This window comes from Calonectris borealis, chromosome 15, assembly GCF_964195595.1.
Source record: "Calonectris borealis chromosome 15, bCalBor7.hap1.2, whole genome shotgun sequence".
NCBI classification, from domain to species: Eukaryota; Metazoa; Chordata; class Aves; order Procellariiformes; family Procellariidae; genus Calonectris; species Calonectris borealis.
Genome location: NC_134326.1, coordinates 14,863,085 through 14,884,144, shown reverse-complemented (window position 1 = coordinate 14,884,144; position 21,060 = coordinate 14,863,085). Strand labels below are relative to the sequence as shown.

Below are 21,060 nucleotides of genomic sequence, written 5' to 3'. Positions count from 1 at the left end.
TATTTTCTACTTGAAGGCAAAGAGAGAGACTAAGTAGATGCAGAAAGCTAGAAATCATGAACAGGAGACTGGAATCGCAGTGCTTGACTTCCAGGTTTTGAGGCTGACTTGCTTATAGATGTCCAGGAGAAAGCAGTGGATTCGAGGATATACAGACACCTCCTAGCTGGGAAGTATATAAAGTATGTTTTAGGGCAGATTGGGTTGGATTTGGGTGTTTGCAGCATAGCTGGTCTGCGTATATAGGTTTCGGCACAGTTGATTTTAATTACTATCGTAGACATGGCCTTAGAAATCCAAACTGATTTTATTAGTTTAAGCAATTAGGAAATTAAATACAGAACTAAGTCCTTCAAGGTGTTCATTCAGACACATGAGAAAATAGCTGAACAGATAGCAATGCAGAACCAGCAGAACCTGATTCAATGTTAAAACGTTGCTTGCATGTGATTTTTACTGCTAATGAAAGAAAAGTGTTTAATTTAGCATCCGTTTGAATCTTCCATCTACATCTTATTGCGATGTCACAGAAAGGTCTACTACTTAACTTTGGGGCGGGCATAACTACCTGTGTAAAATGTAATTATTTTTAAAAGTGACATAAATGTAGTTGTTGTGCATGTGCAAATGCTTTTATTTTTGTTTTAGCCAGCTGGGAACAGCCTATATTTCTGCTACCACGGGTGCTGTCGCAACAGCTTTAGGACTTAATGCATTAACAAAGGTATTGCTGCTATTTTTTTCCATTCTTAACTAGACTTTGGTGTTCTATGAGATGTTAACAGCTCATTTCTCCTCCTGTGTAGCTGTGTCATGTTATGCACAGCTCCCAGTATGGGGTTGTAATGGCCGTTGGCAGCTCCCTCCTTTAGGTCCCAACCTTATTTTTGCCCCATGTAGATGGTTTTATATGTGTTTCAAACAGCCTGTCCTCCTTATATGTATATCAAACAGCCTTGTGTTTTGTTAATACAAACTGTATCTAATAAAATGCCTTTTTTGCAGTTTCTTTTTTATATGCCAAAGTATCTAATAGCATTTGAAAGTTAGTTGGAGTGGATGTGTAATTACAACGATGTGGACTCATTATCCCATAAACTGTATAGGTGTGTTTTTAAGGTGCAGTATCACTTCTGCAAACATGGACGCCTGCTCTAGACTGGCTGAAGAACTTGTAAGGAGGTGCCGCTCTTAAATGCAGAAAACTCAAATTCTTTAAACAAGTGCACAACGCAATCAAGGAAAAAAGGTCCTTTACAAAAAAAAAAAAAAACAAAAACAACAACAGCAAAAATCTGTTTTGTACCCCTCTGCTTGTGCTTTAATGTACTGGGAGTGGTATAGCATTGACAAGTTATTTGAGAGACTATTCTAAGCAGAGTAATTCAGATTATACAAGACATGGACTAGATGAATAGCCTCCACAGTCAGTGCCCTTAGATGCAAAGCAGCTGGTATGGATGTGGCTGGCTGTGACCTTGCCAGCAGAGACAGTAAAGTTAAGGCCTATTTAGCGTTGCTGTTGGGCTGACAGGCATGCTCAGAAGCTGATGCTTCTCTGCAGTGATGCTACTAAATTAAGATTGTCTTTGCCAGTCTCCTGCCACTGCTCACTCTGAGAGAAGAATTTATGACTTACGTCTTGTTTGTTGGTTGGTTTACCTCTGCCCCACCAGTGAGTGTTCCTCTGAATTTTAATTTAAAAAAACAATATTCAGGTCTATCATTAGCACATCAAGTGTTTTAATACGACCTTTGGGAAAGAAAATGATTATGTAATTTTTTTTCCTTTTCTTCTTTTCCTTCTTTTTTTTCCTCTCTGTGTTTTTACAGCATGTCTCACCTCTTATAGGACGGTTTGTTCCTTTTGCTGCTGTTGCTGCTGCTAACTGCATTAATATTCCACTAATGAGACAAAGGTAGGAAAAAGAACAAAGATCACTCATTCTAGAAGAAAGGATGTTATTGAGTTTTTAGATCAGCAAGTTACTAAATAAAGCACGTTATATATCTTTAGCTTGTTTCAGAACCTTCCAAAAACCTCATGCATGATCTTGTTTTGATTGATTGATTGTGACAGGTATAAAACAGAACATCCTCACTCTCTTCAGTGAGATATCCATGGAGTTCTTCAGTCTTAGATCTCAGAAACCAAGTACCAGTCCTTCAAAACTTGATCACGTGGACCCTTTAAATACAAACTCCACTTTGGAAAAATACAGTCATTTCAAAAATGGTGCTTCAAATCCCACATGCAGAAGTTAGTCATAGAAGTCAGGCTCTGCAGTTCTGTTTAATTATCTGAGATTACAAAAATACGCACTTTCTCAGAAACAAAATTTCATATGTATTCTGATTCGACTAGGACTAAGAATAGAAGTGGGGAAAATCAAATTAAAAGCATCGTCTTATAAACACAAGGTTATGGGCAGAAAAGGGAATATTTAAAGTTTGTATTTACAATGAAATTCCATCCATGGTAGTATTTTATCTCTTATAAATGATGAGGAGAAGAATAAAGGCAGTCCTCAGTATATCTGCCCTTCTGTCTGCTTCTCAGTCCCCTAGAAGTTCTCCCCAGAATGTGAGTTTAACACCTAACCCTGCACTTGAGCAGAAGATCTAATAGAGAATAATACAGTTACAGAAATGTAATTTTGTGCATCCTTTTATACTTTCAATTATGTTCTTAGTGGTTGAAATGAAAACTCAGACTAGAATGCCAGAGAGGGATTTTCACAAAAAATTCTGGTTTCGTTCAGTGAAACTGATCTTCCTGTTTTCCCTGTGTTGTCTGTCAGAAAGGACAGGCTACTTCCAGAGCAGTCCAGAAAATTCCACTTTTCTGAATTGCTTTTTGAAGGAACCTCTCCCTTCTGTGGACTACAGAAATAACACATCTCCTTTCTTCCCCCTTGGAATGCATGTGACCAGGCTCAAGTGGCAGATTGCTGTTACAAATATTCAGTTGTTTACACTTCAGCATATTTTTCCCCAGATCATTCTCTGCCTTTTGAAATTTTTGTGCCAAAGAGTGTTACAAACAGGATAACTTGGAAAATAAAATAAAAACCATAATTCTTACAAATTACAATTTTAAGGGGACAAAGATAAAGTGACAAACAAGGTGAACAAATGCGTGTAAGTCACTGCTTTATTTTTACCCCTTATTCAACAGGGAACTTAAGTTTGGAATCCCCGTCACGGATGAGAACGGAAACAGACTGGGTGAATCAACAAAAGCAGCTGAGCAGGCAATTACCCAGGTGGTTATATCAAGGATTCTTATGGCTGCTCCTGGCATGGGTAAGAATAACTGCAGTCATGTGCAGCTCCTGATTATCAGTTCCTAATGTGAGAGCGAGCTTAAATTCTATATAAGTGATTTTTCTCAGCGGCCAAATTCTCTTACAGTTATCCAGGCAGTGTTTACATTTCTGTTAAGAAGTTCCACAAAAAAATGTACATTTCTTACTGTGAAAACATCCACAGCGTGTTACACTGAAGTGCAGCAGAAAAGCTCTTGGGATGCTTTTGCGGAAAAGATACAGGCAGATAGCAAAGGAATAGTAGCAAATTCTGCTTGAGTGGAATTAGTTTGATGAAAAGCAGGTGCTTTGACCAGTGCCAAGTTACTGAGCTCAGGTTTAGTTATGTGTGAAATTAGAAGTTTTGCTTATTGGGAGTATTTACCTCTGTAAATATCAATCCAGTATCTTGAATTGGCAATGTGAAATGAAAACTCAGTTAATGACAAAAGGCTGGGAAAATTGTATTATGGTGTTAGTTCATCTTAACAGAAAATGAAAACCAAGTGCCTTTTTCTCCAAGGTTAATGCTTTTTTTCTTTTCATTTGCAGCAATTCCTCCCTTCATAATGAACACGTTGGAAAAGAGAGCCTTTTTAAAGGTTGGTCTTAGATAATCTACGTAGATCTATTTTATAGCCTGAGTTAATATTTTCATTAATTCAAAATACATTCTGAGTCTTCGTATTTGCCTCCCAAATGTGCCTCCACTCTGGGAGGACATCACTGTAGAGCTTGCTTTACAGCTGTTGCTGTCTTTATGCCTTTTTTAGAGATAGCTTGGTTCTTTTTATCCCAGTGTAAAATAACATTAAGAAAATATGAACTTCTGTTATTTTTATCATTGTTCTTAAAATGCAGAGTTCCTCCTAGTAAATAAATCTTCTTTGTACCAAGACTTGGAACATAGTTTATCAGAAAAATATTTTAAAATTTTATAATGCTTTTTTCTCAGGATATCAGTAAGGAGGCTTTGCTTAGCTGCAAATTTGACTTTGGAATAGCAAATAGCAATTTGACTTTGGAAATAGCAATGATGATAAAAATCTCTTTTGAAAATGACCCTTTAAAATTTACTGGATGAGCAAGTGCAGGGTAGGCATAGAATGGGCATGCTTCATCAAAGATTATGTATTTCCTATATTCTAATGTTTATGCTAATGTAGTGTGAAGTCAAACACCTGGTGTGAGTAAATATATAAACTAAGTCAACATTATGCACTATGTGTGCATGGGAGGGTAAAGAACAATAATTAAATTAATTATAGGGTTGTCTAACACAAGAGGAATAATATTCAGATGAGGGACTCTGTAATTCTTTACCAGTAAAGGGCGTTTCATCTTCACCAGCTGATATCACTGATTTACTTACTTGCATAGCTCCAGGCAAAGTCTCCGCCTGTGAAACCCACCCACCAAGCTGGGAACAATGGTCTCCTTCCTGTTAGAAAAAGTTAGGAAAAGAAACTGTGGTCTGAGTTTCCAGACCCTCCCTTGGAAAAGTGGTTTGGGTGGGGACTGAGAGGACAAGCAGGGGAAGTTGCCTGGTTTTGTTTGTCTAAGATAAAGCTTTCTAAAATATTTAAATTCTATTTCTTACTATTTCTGCCCTTTATTTTTCTTGTGCAGAGTTAGATTACCCAGTTACATACACCATTTGAAAGTGCTTCTGTAAATATAAATGAGACATTGGGAAGAGGTCCCAAGTGTCTTCCAGTTTTAAAAACTTTTTTTTCCTGAAGTGCTTTGCTTTTTTCCCCACCTTGTTAACAGAAAACGCTATTGCTCAGCATGTAAAAATGGGAAATGTGGCGTTCGAGTTTTAGGGTGAAAGCCAGTGTGTGCTGCTTATATCTCCTGAAAGAAGTGAGACTGCAGTGCATCCAAATACACTATTTGTCTGCAGTATGAAGAGCCCTATACTGATCTGGCTAATTCTTAATTGCTGATTTTTTTTGACCCATACCCTGTTTACCGAGTAGCTTTAAGCAGCTTGTGGTACTGTTATGTTCTTGAGAATGTATTACCCAGAACACTAACCCTTGTTTAGGAAAAAAAAAAACACCACACCAAAACTCATATATTTAGAGCAAAGATTATTTTATATGTATTTGATGTGGGAGAAATGTCACAAATGCTGTCAACTCAACTGGCAAATACGTGACATTTGTGAAGAAGTTGTAACAATTCTCAGGGTTTGGAGACAAATATCTATTGGTTTTGTGTGGTATAATGAATATAAGGGTGTTGTGCATTTTTCAGATCAGCAAACATGAGCGATTTCTTCAGTGACTACTCAGTGGTCTTTGGTACCATCATGACCGTTTATGCTCACCTGTTCCTCCCCCTCAGCCTCAAAGACTGTGAGTTCAGGTGAAACACTGCTCTGCAGGTAGTCAGTGATAACACGTCGTAGAGATTAGTATTAAAACCATTAAGGAATGAGCTGCATTTTAACAAGCAGCTTCTGCATGCTCTCTTGAGGTTTCAGAAGCACCATCCCATTTGCAGTAGTCCAACACCATCCACACAATGCTTCACTAACTCATTTTCCTTAGCCTTTGCTTTGTACACCATCACTCTTGAAAATAATTCTTGTATGCTTCCAAAGCCTATTAAGGAACACGCAAGGCCAGAAAATAGTCAAATGGTTGTGAAATAATGAAGAAAAGAGAATGAAGTTCTGCAGTAAGACGGAGAGAAAGAAATGCTTCTGGAATGCTGGTCTCAGTGATAGCAGGCTATCATCCTCTGATACTTGAAATAAGATGTAGGTTATATGGCACTATTCATCCCCCATATTCTGATAATGTTTTGCACGAGGACGTTTTGATGGTAACATTAGTATGAATTAACAATATTCCCAACAGTTATTGCTAGAAAATGACTCAAGAATGTTTTTAGAACAAAACCACATACTTACTGCTTCAAAAAGAATCTATTTCTTGACTTGAAAAAAATATTGTTTTATATATATGTGCTTTTGCTATAGGTTTCAGCAGTGGCTTTGGCTGCCTTTTATGCAATTATGCACTGTAGTGGTTCTTGATTAGGCTGTATAATGTCTATGTTCATTATCCCTACTGATGTACACTTGACTAGCTCTGTGCAGAACCAAGTTATTTTATCTGCTGCAGCAGGAGGATCCATAAACAACCTTGCTCTGAGGTGCAGCATTTACAGATTTATTTTAGTTCCAGGTAACCTTTCTCCTAAGGAAAGAAATCCGTTTTTTCCATAGAAACTTCTGAAAATTCCAATCGACAGTGAATTTTTATTTATATTACTACGCTTACAGCTTCAGCTACTGTTTCTCTCCTGCATATTGTATTGACATTCAATTTGATTCCAGAAATTTCCTCGTATATCCTTAAAACAAGCTCCTTGGGGTCTCTTAGTCTGCAACTAAAATACGTATTCAAAACTGTTATAAAACTAGAACAGAGAGCCTTTTTTTTTTTTTTAAGCATCGTTTTGAATGTCTTATGCCTTAGAGTCCTCCATGCATTCCTAATTTAACTGTCATTTCATTTTCATTATTCATTTTTTTGAAAACAGGCATAGCTAGCCTAGAAAAGCTGACAGATTTTGAGATCCAACAATGAAAGGAAGCAGTTAGAAAAAAGCTGATTCTCCTTATGGCTTTTCTTTGCTTAATTATCATTTCTCCATTTTCTCCGTTTGCACTAACCACTAAAGATGCCATAAAGACATCTGGAAATGAAATCCTAATTCATCAATTTTAACTTCTTCCAGAGTTGAATGATAGTTTTCTAACACAGTTAATTCTTCTGCTGTCTTGTACTTCTCCATTTTATCTCTTTGTAGGGATGTACAGCCTGCATTTGAGTTTTGCTTTATTGTTTTACGTTGTTCCCTGGGCAACTCCAATTCTTAATATTGACCTCCCAGTGCTAGAGCTTTACCTCACCGTCTTTCTTGAATAGTGCAGCCTGGTAACATTCTTGAAAAGTAAAGGCTGTCACTCAGGTCGAGTGCCTTGGCAAAAAATGTTCCACCACATGAAATAGATGTTGTTTATATTGCTGTACTAGTAGACACCTCTCTCTCAGATTAATGACAAACTCTGATAAAGGCCTGAAACCATCTATTACTTTCATGACACCCTCCAACAGTCTTTTCAGTTATAAAATCATATTTGGGGCTTTTCTGTTATGTGTCTCAGGTCCCACGCTCACACTGCAATGCGTAGCATCCCTCTCCCTTAATTCTCCTCAGACTGAAGTCATTGGCAGTGCAGAGTTTGACTTGTGTTCCCAAATACATGTAATATTTACCAATGCCACAGTCGTACATCCCTTCTCCTGCCAGTCACGCCATCTCTTGTCCCCCAATGTATAAAATGTAAAGCATTTTGAGTGAATTTATTTCAGCTGAGAGTCAAATTGAAGGTGTGTTTAGTGGAATGCCAGAACAGCAGAGCACTGCTGTATTCACTCTTTATCCTCTTGCTATTGCTGTCTTTTTCCATTTGTTATCTATTGTTGCAGGTTATTGCTGAATTGCACAGTTCTTCCTGCACTCATTCCTGGATTACAGATTGACTCCAGGGGGAAAAAAAAAAAAGAAGAAGCAATCTTCTACATCATTTCTTCTCCCTCAGGCTCTGGATAAAGTTTAATCCACACAGGCTTGTTTTCCATGCCTCTTATGCTGCTGTGATCTTCCTTAGCACCAAGCTTTGTCCTACCGAGCTTTCTTTTTTCTATTTCTGCTCTCAAATAGTGCCCATCTTTTGTTCACCAGTTTCCCCTTTAACTTCTACATCTTAAGAAATGCTTCTTGCAGAAAAAAACATCTTTGTTGAAAACACCATCCACTGTAATGTGTGATTTTTAACTCATTAGCTGTTTTGTTTCAAAATCTACTTCCTGTTATCATAGCGGTTGTGTATGTCCTGCTTACTGGAGACACTGATTTTATTGTAGCAACAGGCCATTGCAGCAGTGTAATTTAAACAGGTCTGGTTTTATTTCATCAGTAATTAATTTCAACTAAAGTTCTAACATGGGGGAGTGGATTCCTAAATCATTTAAAGGCCTACAAGAAAACTATCATATTTCTTGGCATATGTTCAAGTTCTGCAAAAGTTACAGTAATGAGGAATATGCTAAAAATGCACCCATAGGTTTTGTGTTACTTTCTCAGCCTTGTTTCCCCAGTTCTTCTACCCTTTTTCCCTTTAATAAAAGGTGGACTCTTGCAGAACTGGAGTGTACCAGACTGTGCTGCAGGGGCAAGTTCCTACATGTCAAAGCAAATCTTAAGACAGGAGAAAGGGCTATGAGAGGCAGACATACGTTTTTCCTTGACACCTCCCTTACTTATGGCTGGTGGCTGCAGTTGCTCTTGCTCACAAAGTAAATCTCCAGTTGTAAGTTAAAACCATTTGATGTCACTGCAGAGACAGGAGCCGTAACCAGACCTAGCTCTTCTTGGGGGTACCTGGGCAAAATTCACTGTGCCCTTAGGAGGTGTGGCAGCACCTTGCGCCTGCAGCACCGCTCCAAGCACTGGCTGTGTTGCCAGCTGCTGCGGGCTTGTGTGACTCAAAGGAATGGCCCACGTACTCAGGATCGGGTCGTAAGTAAAACAGTCAGCCCCCTGTTGTAGTTTCTGAGGGACACTTACTCCGGGTAACAGTGTACACTGATATCACTGGGAATTTTATTACCTTTCAAAGGGGTTGGGCTCTCAAATGGGGCTCAGCTTTAAGGTATGCTGGTAATTGTTTTGCCTTCATCGTGTCCAAGTCTTTTAGGTGCAATCTGTCTCTTACAAGAATTCCAGGAAGGTGGGAAGAGGGGGGAGAAAAGATACCATACTCACTGTGTGTGGTTTATTTTTAACAGAGGTTTCCTTGGATGAGTGCTCCCATTCAAGTTGGATTAGTCGGATTCTGGTAAGTGATTTCTTTGGCTTGTGTCTGCTATTTTAAGAGATACTTGTAGGTTTTTTGGAGGAAGTAGCAATATTTGCACTTTGTTTAAAGAAAAAAAAAGTTGAGAGGAGTTAATGAGGCTACAGCAGTTACTTCACTTCCATATCTGTAACTGATAATACCATATTAAAAAAAAGCCATTAGTAATGAAGAAGCTGCCAAGAAAAGCAGGGAGAAGGGGAAAGAAGGCATGTAGCAGCTGGATTAGAAAAGATGCTTTGGCTGCTACCTCCATAAACAATAATTGAAATCCAATCCTGTAGGGTTGACGAATTCTCGAAACATTTGGTTGATGGAGAGTTTCATTTGCTGTTGTCTAGCATTTTATGTTGTCATGCACACCAATGCAAAACACTGAAAGGATGTATAAATGATAATTTTATACACATTTGTAAGCACGGTATTGATGCATTTAGTACTACATAGTAGGTAAATTATTTCATAGGTATAATGCAGTGAGAAATAAAGGTTACATAGCACTCCATTGAACTTTACCTCACTGTATACAAAAAAAAGCTTTCTGCCTAGAAGACCATGCCCAAGGGTTTTGAATTTTGTTTTAGCACCCTAAATATTGTAAACCCATTTTTGTCTCTTCTAGTCTTGTGTTTGCAACACCCCTGTGTTGTGCACTGTTTCCTCAAAAAAGGTACGTATTCCTGTTACGTTACTCTCACTTTAATGTTACACTCCCAGATGCATGCAAGGTACTGCAAAAAGACAGAAACAAGTGGTCATTGCCTCCTAGAGCATACAATCTTAATTCCCATATAACAAGTGTGATAAACATGAGAATATGCAGAAAAGTAATAACTATGTTACTCATCAGTAATATAAAATAGTTGAATTTGGCTCATTTACAAACTCCTAGCAGCTTGAGATGCAGCTACATAGGGGGATAGTGAACAAGAGGTTTAGGTGAGTAGTTTAACTGTGCTATTTCAAGCTGAGAAGTTTGAGCTTGATAATAGAGTTAGGAATCACTGGAATGATTCATTAAAAAAGCTAATGTGGTCCAAACAATATATTATGTCCCGTAAGGTTATGGCTTCATTAAATACAGTCAGAGCCCGTTTGATTTTCAGCTGGAAACTCCTCTGGTTATACAGAACTTGACTATATGTGCTTATTTGCAATTTGATTAATATTTTTCCAGAAAGAATTTTTCATCAATACAAATACCTCAGTACTGAAAACTGTCTTAGAAACAATATTCATTATAGCTGAAATCATAATGAAACCTGGATGGGTTACCTACAAATAAAGTTAGCTTAATTTGCAGTATGTAGGTATGAACAGGGTCTTAAATTCCTAAGCTGTCCCTCTCATATTTTCAGTGGTTGTCTAAACTTGACAAGCTGCCAAATGTAGCTTAAACGATGCAAGCTGGAGCTGAATCCTTTAAAATCTTGAGCAACTAAAGTAGCTTTTGACTTCCAGAAAACAATACTTAATTCTCATCTGATGCAATTGTTTGAGTACAACAAAGCAGTCTGACACCATCTGTTTCCCTGCCTGGCGTAGAATAGAGAATTGTGGTAGATGAGTGTCACTAGGCTACCTGGAGATGACTTCACACGCTAGCATAGCAAGGGTGGTGCTGTTCTTGATTTTAACCAGGGCTCTCGGTTTCATAGGAAGATAAGGCCTTAAACTGTATTTAAGAAATTGCAGCCCTTTAAATGATCTGGCAGCTTAATTTGCTTTACTGTGAGATGACTTATAAAAATAAACCTTTTATTCAACTGAATAAAATCATGCAGTAAGTTAAATAGGCAAATACATTATATTTAATAAAAACACCTTTAAGAAGGTAAGTTTCTATTGCCAGCAACAACCTCAAGCAACTAAGTAGATTCCTACCCTCATGGTAGTAGCAACAGCCATTTCTTGACTCTGTAGACTATCTTATTGCCTTTTAAGCAGGGATTCATTTGCCCCTAGTCTGTGAGCATGATTCCTTCATAAGAAGTTAAAAAAAGATCTGAAAACTCTTTTCACAATCCAGGAAGTTTAACCAGATGCATCATCCGTCTTATTTTACATCCAAGTGCTTGTTATATATAATCATTTTACTGTTTCTTTTGCTTAGTTCTATGTCTGTAACACGCTTGGAGCCAGAATTGCAAGCCAAGATCCGAGAGAGCAGCCCTGAACTAGAACGTGTATACTTTAATAAAGGATTATAATTCAAGGAAGGGAAAATATCTTTCAAGGAGGATCTTGTGAACTTATTTTTGAATGATGTGCCAACATAGTTGAAGATGAGAACTCACTTTTAACTTGTCCTTTTGTTAAACAACTTTGATCATCTGCATTATTTTAAAGACTTTCCTTGTTGTAGTGTTTAAATTACAAAAGGCCATTTTGTCCACTTTGGTATTGATTAAAAGGTTAACCATACATATCAAAAAATGTTTACCATAAGCTCTCAAGCAGCTACAATAACAATAAACAAGCACACAAAGAAAAATAGATGCTATTATATCGGATTTGCCACCTGTTCCAGTAATAGCGGGGCAGGGATCTCTTTGTGAAAAGTCATAGAGCAACTGAACGAAGTTGCCACCCTCTGCCAGCAACAGGACGGGTAGCTGAACGTAACAGAAGGTTGTGCAGGAAGGGCTTTTTACCAGGAGGTTGATTAGGTTGTAAGTTTTCCCTGTTGGCACAGAATCGTTTCTTTAAGGTAGTTGTTGGAGGAGCCTGGAGCTTCTGCACAGTGTGGTACTGTTCAGCAATACAAGCTGCTTTCTTCCTCAGGTCTAGTTTTACCAGCATCATGTTGTTCTGCAGTTCTGCCAGTGTTTGGTCCTGAGAAAGGGAAGGCAATATATATGTAAAGATATGACAAGTAACTCCCTGGTTACTATGAACTGAAGAGGATAAACTGCCTTTGCCAAAATTCACTAACTGGTGTGCTAAATAAGGCTGTGCATAAAAGCTTCTACTGTCAACAGTGTAGCAGTTCAATAACAAAATAGGAACAGTAAGGCTAGGAAAAAGCTGAATCCATCCTCCTGCAAACATGCTGCCATAGCAACTGTGATAGAGTGAAGTGGATAAGGAAATGAGAACTCTGAATTCTCCTACTTTAAGCACAGGCTGTCAGTTAACCAAACAGGAACAACTTGGGTCTCTTTGGAGAGTTAAATATGCAGTCTGACTCAGCTATTGAAAAAATTGGCAATATAGCTCCCCTAATGTAATAGACAGTATGTGTCTAGAGAATAAGTAATTTTTATTTGTAGCTGCAAGAACCTAGGTTATTCTGGTGATTATGGCAAAGTGCATAGACTAAATCCCCCTGTGCAACCCACAACAAAACTGACACATTACCTGTCTAGCCAGAATGTCATCACACGTACAGAGGGCTTCTCGAAGTTTCCCTGCACTTGTACTGTGGCAGCACGCCCTCTCTGCAGACTGAAGAGACTCCCCAAGTTTTTGTAATTCTGAACGCAGCAATCTGACATTCTACAGGAGAAAGATTTAATACAACAGCTAGCTTTGACATTGCTCTGCAAACAAAGCCACTCCAGGGTAATTCAGACATGCAGTACTGAGGGAGGATCCCATCTGAGTGAGGTACACAGGGATCACAGATACCAGAATCTTCCACGTCTCTAGTAAGGGTTTGTTTCCAACAGACCCATTTCAACATCAACCATTTGTTTAAAAACCTGGAAACAGCAGCTCCAAACACTGTTTAAACTGTCAACCACCTTGCCCTGCAAGTGTCCTTTCTGTAACACAGAGATGGAGTTACCTTCTGTCCATCCTCCAGCTTCCTGTCTACATCCACAGTAATGGGTTTGGCAGAGGGAGGCGGCTCCAGTAATTTCTGGTATTTGCGCAACTCTAGGAACAGACAAAAAGTGGTGAGCAACAGTACACTCATAAGCTTTCAGTTTTTCTGAAGTCAGGACTTGCCTTGAGACAAGCTGCCACAGGCAAGCTGAGAAAAGCTTTGAGTTTGTGCAGATGTGCACAAACTTTCCAGGCTTCTTCTCTTTCAGTTACGCAAAGGGACTTTAGAATCTGAACAGGAAGATGATCCTGCCCCAAAGTCCGTGTGAAAATGAAGTGAAACCCTGTCCATCCAGCTCATTATTCCTATCATCTACAACTAGGAATAGTGGTTTCAGGATGTTTGAATCCAATGTACCCTACTGAAAAAAGTGTCTCTAACCCTCTAAGGATTGCTCGGGCATAGTTCAGAACCAGTGCAGCATCACTACCTTACCTGCTGTTGCGGTATTTAACTCCGTTTGACATTGCTCCAGTTTGGCTTTGGTATCTACCAGCTCCTGTTGCAGAGTGCATGAGGTAGCCACTCGCTTCGATCGACGCAAGCCTTGCCCTGAGTCCTTTTGCTTAGTATCCAGACTCTCCAATTTTTGTTTTGCCTCCTGCAGAGCAGCTTGGAGCTCCTCAATCTTGTCATCACGCTCCTTAGAAAGCAAGTTTGTTCAAATATTCAACAAGATTTTCTTAACACAGCTTTTCTGAAACTTTCAATGTCTTTCTTCCGGGAGACTTTCTCAATCACACACTTCACATGTTGGACCCAGCCTTTAATATCCTTTAAGTGAAAAGAGTGAACCCATTTCCTGGGAGCCTAAATCACTTTTTTACAGCCTCTAAATACAAGGGATTTTTTGAGAGTTGGCATCTTCAGAGAGGTCTGCAACAAGTCCCATAGGCCACTCAAATGCCATAGCATGAAAAATGTAGACAGGCCCATACATTTAACTAAGAAGAGAAATTCACAGAACTTGTGTTAATCTGAAGAGTGCAAAGCAAGGCACTAGCGAAAAGACTAAGAGGGGAGAGAATCATGTTGAACAAACAGAGGAGTCAATAGTTGCACATTAGTTTCTAGATTAAGGGCTGAAAATTAGAAAGCCTAGTGAACTACATAAAGCAGTAGACAAGCGAAAATTGTAGATCAAGCTATCAAATAATATCACAAAAAATACCACAAAAAGCAAAATCTTTCCATTCAGTTTGCATAAGTCACCTTCCTGGACTCAAGTACCCTGAGTCCCCTCCCAACCCACTGCCACTTTCCTGATGTCATTTCATTGCCCTGAACAAACCTGGATCTCCTCCTGGTAATAGTCAGTCAGTGACTCCTTCAGGTTATTCAGTTTATCGTCGTACAGTTCCTCCAGCAGCTCCTTCTGAGCATCCACATGTTGGCTACAAAGAGAGTAAACAACTACACGTCAGGGTCTGGCAGTTCTTGGTACTGTAGCTTACCCTGCACAAAGGAAGGGAGATCAGCACAAGCTGTACCTGCACCATTGCTCCTTCTGTTGCATTTGCTCCAGCATCTCATTGCAGATCTCCTCACGGAGGCGCATTTCTAGTTGCAGCTTCTCCTGCCGCTCTTGCACCAGCAGTTCTCGTGCAGCTTCCACTACACGCAACAAGTCCTGCAAGAAGGACACGAACTCCATTGCCCACACTGCACATCAGAATTAAGACCTAGAATAAACTAGGTGAAGCCATATCTGTAGGCTGGGGTGATCTAGGTTTAAGATTCTTTCAGTCACTTGGAAAGAGAAGTTGCCAGGTTTGCTCTTAATTCGTCTCCCATGAGATGGCTTAAACAACACTGCACTCCAGATGGAGCTTTCTCCAGAGCAGCTTCTCCTACTGCTCTGCCCAGGGCTGCACCTGCATTTGCCACCTTGACACATTACAACTCAAGTCTCTGTAGGTAAATGACTTCCATCTTGATCTTTCAGCTATTCCAGCTGCCTGCTTTAAGTATCTAGGAAGTTTGGTTATTTTTCCTCGATTTAGCCATCTGTTTTGCATATCTTCTGATCTCTAGATTTCCCTTGTAGAGTAGGGATTATAGGTCTGCAGCCAAGCTCTTCCTGTCCCTATTCCACAGTGGAATGTTTTCCTCATGGATTCCCAATTTCCCGGGTCCCATATCCTTCTGAGGTTCTCTGTGATCTCTTGGTATAATGCTGAGCTCCAGCCCCACCTCCCAGGCCAAAGCTAACAGTCATGTTCTTGCCCCTCTATCCATAAAGGCTGTAAAACAAATTACAACCCACCTCCTTCTCATACATGGAAACATCTGCTTCATCCTCACTGCCTTCTTCTGATTCCACTTCTTCCTTTGCCGCTGCCTCTGGACCCTGGCTGGTTCGCCTGTTGTGCTCTTTGATGATTGATTGTATGGATGGAAGTCCCAGCTTTGTGGGAGGTGCCTGAACAAGCTGAAGGGGAAAAGGCCATCATTACTAGTCTACAAAGCCTGGAAGTTGCATAGTCTTTAAACACGGCACTTCTCTGCAACCTGTCAACCCTTTCAGTTTAGCAGAATCTGGAAATACTGTAAAGGTAATAATCCACTGGAGAAGTGTAGGGAAGATGTGCAAGCATCCCCCCTGCCTTGTGATGGAAAGGGGCCCATTCCCACCGAAGCAGGATGTATCCTGACCATGCCATGATCCTGGTGTGTGCTACTTACCTGGCTGGCAATGGCTGAGAACTTGGCTACATACAGAGTTTCATCATATGTAGATGCACACTGGTTGATGTTGACAATCATGCAAGAGCGCCCACGTCCAGTGAAGAAACCCTGGAACACACGGGTTAGCTTGCTATCCCGGAAGGGAACCACAGTCTGCTTCAATCTATGGGGAGAGACAAGAGTGAGCCCATGGGAAAGCAAAACAGCCTGCCCACACGCTCCCTGTGGAGTTCTGGATACTCACTTGGACTGCTGGTTCTGGCGCAGGGCAGCAATGCAGCGACCCAGCGTGTGGAGGGAGGTATTGATGTTGTTTGCTTCTTTCATTCGGTCCCCACTTTTCTGGTCTTTGCAGCGCTCTGACCCCGCAAGGTCACACAGGGATAACCTGAAGAAAACACAGGCGATATTCACATGGCCTACTAGGTTTGTCCTGTTCTAGCCACGTTTACAATTCAGACACCCTGCAATCACCTACCCTGCTCACCTTCCCAGCTTCCCCGTAAGGGCACAGAAAGCTTTTTTGGGGTGTATGGGCTATTGCTGGACAGAAGGACCTACCCCTAGGTGTAGGGGTTACACAAGTAACACCAACATGAGCTTTGCAGCATCAAGTTCAAAGATTCTCTGCCAGTCCTCAGGACAGCCACTTCCTGGGTACTGAGACCACCCATTTCCAGATAACTACATCCCAGAAACAAGCAACGGCAGCACTCAGATCAGCCCCGCTGCAAGGGTAGGATTACTCACATTTACCTTCACTCAAAACTGAGAACTACCTCAAGTTGTACTTCGCAGTACTCCTCACAAACTCCTCAGTCAGTTCCAAGACTTAAGAGTGGAAACATTTACTCCTTCCAAGTACTTTCAACAAGACCTTCCTCAAGATACTTCTGATACCCCAGATCCACACCAAAAGAAACAGGAAAGTTGAGTCCACAGAGAACACCCCCAAATCCTAGAGAGAGCATGAAACTTACTCGCTGATTTTTGGAACAATTTCACTGCCACCTCTTTGCAAGTGCAGAATCCGAATGGAGAAGACACTGTGACTGTAAAGAAACACACAGATGTTTTAAAAGGGAAACACAACCTTTAGAAGCCCCTCAGAATTGTATGTCTGTCTAAACAACCCCGCTCCCCCTTCAGACCTGCGGCTGGAGTTCTGGTTCATGTGGGTGCTAGCAAAACTCTGGTTTTTCCGACCCAGTTTCAGGAGCTTCCAGGCCTCATCAGCATCCCGGACATTGATCCAGTTCAGATCTGGAAAAGCAGGCACACATTGGGCAAGGCAGTTAGGAGACTGGCAGAAAACTTAATTATCTCAGCACCAACTTCACCGTCGCATTTGCTTGACATTAACAGACTTAACATTCCCATAATCCAGACATCTGAGATCTCTGAGAGGCCACAGAGAACTCCCCATCGTGCTCCCCAACACATCACTGCTAAGCCACCCACCCAGTCAGTTCTCAAGTCTCCCTAGCAGGCCACTAAAAATATCTTTCAGGTAAATTACCTTTCACATAGGCGTTGCCAGTCTGGTCTTCACAGAGCCGCAGTGTCTGCCTCTTGCGGTTCTGGCCAGGTAAAGCTGGTTCTAACAAGTCATAGATGAACTCATTGTAAATCTCAAAGAAGGAAACCCAGATGGAGAACTCGATGTCTCCTGCATTGGTGAGTGAAACGCGATCCAAGTCAGCCCAGCGAGGGCCCAGTTCTGGGGAAAAGATAAAGAAAAAAGTAAAAAAAAAAAATCAGGATTGCAGCTTTTCATGGGTCCAACCTGATTGGTTTAGCTATAGACTGAGATATCTTTCTTCAGCAGGAACACTATCCCAGGCTCAAATCTATTCTATATACCTCCTCCCATTTGGACCTACACTAATGCCTGTCCCCAGTCAGACAGCCTACAATTCCCTTTAACTGTATCCCCCTTTCTACGTAAGGACTTTTTGTAAAAAGATCTTGACTCCAGAATTATAGGATATTTCAAACATACAGTATAAGTAAAGTTTTAGTCCTTGTTACCTCAATCACTCCATGCTTCTGGATACCTAATCAGCTAGTAGTTCCTAGGTTTGAAAGTCTGGGCACAAGTGCACAGTGCAACATGCCACTTTAGCACCCTGCTTTCCAGCTATCCCCATCGCATGGCATTCAGCTGCTCAATAACCATATCCCTTGAATGAAGTAAGTGGGTATCAAGTAATTTTTCATTTCACAAGGCTTGAGTTATTATGCAGTGGCGAGTTCTTCATACGTTGGCAAGACATACGTACAAAGTTCTTTAGCCCCGACATCCTTATCTTTCAAAGAGGAAATTGTGAGACTACAGCACCTTTGTTCCCTTACCCACAACGCAGCCATCACCCTTTCTTCCCCCATCCTCCAACAACAAGCAGCAGGTAGTACGCAGTAGGCTTCCAGACATACCTTCTGTCTGGCTGACATCTGAATGGTTGGTGAGTTGGCTAGATGAAGAGAGGCCAGCAACCCCACTGTCAAAACTGCCACTGGTGGTGGCCTGGAGCTGAGATTCAGCACTGCGACTCCTCTTCAGTGGCGTTAGCAGCTCCTCCTGGAAGGAAACAAACACGAGCACGTATGTAGTATGACACCATCCTTTCCCTATTACTATTAAACCTCCTAGAAGCCACAGGCTTACCTCCCAGAGACCACCCTGCAGCATGGTCTGCTTCTTGGTCTCTTCCTGCCGCACCTGCCTGCTGTCCAGCCAGATCACCTCATTGGAGAGGGAAGGCTTCAGATCCATGGCTGGGTACAGCCGGTCCCCCACACTGTTGAAGATGACCGCCAAGGAGCGGGGCAGAATCCCACCATCTTTGTGGCTGCCTGAAGCAGGAAAAACAACAGCAAGCTGAGGATTCACATGTAGAAGCAGACAACTCCCTCAACAGGCTACTAACACCTAGTGCTTTCCTTACCCTGAATAGTGTGAGTCTTCCCTGAATTGGTGATGCCATAGGTGTAAACCAGCCAGTTCTGCCCATTCAGTACATCCTTTACCACCTGCTTCATTGTCTCATCAAAGAACAATTTCTGCCCCACATCTGGTCCAAAGATCTGTAAACAAGACACATGAAAAATGGCCTCATGTAGATCTTTCCTATCTTTTGACTGCTGATGGTTGTTCCATGTTAGTGGATATTACGTAGTCCTTTGTCCCCTCCACTAGCCCCACATCATAAGCAACAGACGCACCAGTAATTCCAGTCCAAGCCCCTTACAAAAACAAGCTGTTCATTTGCTTAATCCGGTAACATCTGGTATCACTACAGCCTCTAGTGCGTTTAGAGCCTCGTGAACAAAACAAGAGTTTGGCATTTGCTGCCGAAAAAGTTGTCAGGATCAGCTTAAAATGAGGAAAAACTAAAGAAACAGCAACAGAAACAAATGTAAGTGGAGAGGATTGTACGAGACTACATAGTTCACGCAGTGCATTGGAATCAGTGCGTATTAGTAAGCCAGCTTTTCAAGCTGAAAGGCTGGTTTATGCTTGAAAAGCTTCCAGATGGATTGTTGGTCCCAGTTACCTACCTGAGTAAAAGAGAACCTATGTGCTGCTTGTCCCACTCCACGTTCTGTGCTCCGCATGGTGAAGGAGTCCTTAGGGGCTTTTAGAAGAAGGGTCTCCGAATTCTCAATGCAGACACAGCCCTAAAGAACACAAAAAGCCCCATCATCGCAATGGCTTACAAAAGGCCGTACTGTAAACAACAAAGAATAATAGCATCTCTCAGCAGGCACACAGGCAACCAGCTCAGAGACTGCTTCATTCAGTGTCTCACCTGGTCTTCCCCTTTTTCCACTTCTGTAGATTTCAGAGGTCGAACTCTCAGATACACCTTTAATTTTCCATTATTGTCTTGAGCTACGGCCTGCAAAAATCAGCACTGGTTAAACATGGTAGCCAGAGAGGCAGCACACAACCATCCGTCAGAATTCTTAACAGGAACCACAGCATAGAACACATGTGTGGCTACCCTGACTAGTGCTCAGTAACTAATGGACACTTCTCTGGTCCCAAAATCCCCAGCAACACCAGAAGCTTTCTCAGGCATTTCCAGGCACGCCAGCATTTATTTTGTTTATCTAGTGAATCAGATCAACAACCTGAAGACCAACAACCAAAACCAGCCCCCAAACCAAGCACCACACTAAAAGGCATCATGTTAAGGGGCACTTACTGACTGTGCCCTTCATAGTACACTGTTCATAACAGGAACTGTTCCCCCAATGCAACATTTTGTTCTAGCCTCATCTGTCGGCCCTGTATCACAACACCTTTGTGCAGAGACAGCAGCCACAAGTCAAAACACTGCCCTGTTTGTGACAGAAGAGTTCCAGCCTCACCTGCTGGGAGCCCTCCAGGTCTGGAGAGATGGCAGAGAACTCCGACAGCAGGTCCTTGCGCACATCAGCTCCAAACCCTGTTGCTGTGGATTCAAGAACAGGGGAGGCTGCAGCATCGTCATCAGAGAACAGCCCTGGGGAGGCAAGTGCTTGCGCCATGGCGTCTCACACGGCTCCTGGAGAAAAAGGGGCACAGTGAAGATAGGGTGATGTTACAGCAGTCTTCTGGGAGTCCAAGCTTTGCTCCCCACGCATACACCCCACTACACGCAGTCTGCCACTACCAAATCCATCCGTTCCCCACAAACACAGACTGCAGCGCAGAACCCTCCCTCCACACACACACTGACACACAGGATGCCGCTGCAAATGCACACACACACCCCCCCACCACACAAGACCCCAGACACACCACCTACACACACACACACCAGCCCTACACACGCCCCCCCCCACCACATGGGTCCAAACAGACGTAACACGTACACGGACCATCACACAGGACCCACACACACAGAAACCACACACAGGCCGCCCCCCTCAACACACACAACCCCAGAGATCACAACACAGGGCCTGCCCACACAGGCACAGACTGCTACACAGGGCATGTCCGCACGCACACGGAATCACCGCTGCCGCCGCCGCCGCTCACAGACCCCCTCACCCACTCCTCACGTTGGCAGACCGCTACAAAGGCCCCCCGCTCCCTACACAGGCCCGGCCCGGCCCCGCCGCGGCCCGCTCCGGCTCCGGCTCCGGCTCCGGCGCCGCCGCCTCGCGCCCACCTCACGCCCGCGCGGCGCCTACTGTTGGGGTTTCAAACGTCGCCGCCCGCCCGCTCCGCCAATGGGGGCCCGCGCCCGCTCGACCGCCAATCAGCGCCCGCCGTGGGGCAGCAGGGGCGGGGCCCG

The 21,060-nt window shown here is 42.1% G+C and overlaps 2 protein-coding genes across 4 annotated transcripts in view; one reads left to right on the top strand and one right to left on the bottom strand.

Annotated features, from left to right (window-relative positions):
* The window catches only part of SFXN1 (sideroflexin 1), a 28,386-nt gene extending 16,713 nt beyond the window's left edge, over positions 1 to 11,673 (top strand). For both annotated transcript variants that reach the window (XM_075164381.1, XM_075164380.1), the window contains 7 exons: positions 649 to 724; positions 1,834 to 1,919; positions 3,179 to 3,306; positions 3,861 to 3,910; positions 9,182 to 9,231; positions 9,872 to 9,919; positions 11,363 to 11,673. In XM_075164381.1, coding sequence (XP_075020482.1) covers positions 649 to 724; positions 1,834 to 1,919; positions 3,179 to 3,306; positions 3,861 to 3,910; positions 9,182 to 9,231; positions 9,872 to 9,919; positions 11,363 to 11,459 — 535 coding nt within the window. In that variant the 3' untranslated portion in view covers positions 11,460 to 11,673. The remainder of the gene's footprint in view (positions 1 to 648; positions 725 to 1,833; positions 1,920 to 3,178; positions 3,307 to 3,860; positions 3,911 to 9,181; positions 9,232 to 9,871; positions 9,920 to 11,362) is intronic.
* KIF20A (kinesin family member 20A) lies at positions 9,971 to 21,029 on the bottom strand. 2 transcript variants are annotated; one of them, XM_075164379.1, is made up of 20 exons: positions 20,935 to 21,029; positions 20,147 to 20,322; positions 19,582 to 19,671; positions 19,331 to 19,450; positions 18,718 to 18,856; positions 18,438 to 18,625; positions 18,206 to 18,350; positions 17,289 to 17,489; positions 16,921 to 17,032; positions 16,750 to 16,821; positions 16,014 to 16,157; positions 15,767 to 15,932; positions 15,348 to 15,512; positions 14,572 to 14,711; positions 14,373 to 14,475; positions 13,517 to 13,724; positions 13,040 to 13,131; positions 12,610 to 12,747; positions 11,771 to 12,084; positions 9,971 to 9,980 (listed from the first exon to the last, which is right to left on the bottom strand). In XM_075164379.1, exons 2-19 carry the CDS (start codon positions 20,303 to 20,305, stop codon positions 11,812 to 11,814), a joined length of 2,655 nt encoding a protein of 884 aa, XP_075020480.1. In that variant the 5' UTR covers positions 20,306 to 20,322; positions 20,935 to 21,029; the 3' UTR covers positions 9,971 to 9,980; positions 11,771 to 11,811. The 2 variants fall into 2 exon arrangements, with proteins under 2 accessions (XP_075020480.1, XP_075020479.1); XM_075164378.1 differs by lacking the exon at positions 9,971 to 9,980 and having other exon boundaries at positions 11,476 to 12,084.
* Positions 21,030 to 21,060: the final 31 nt, after the last annotated feature.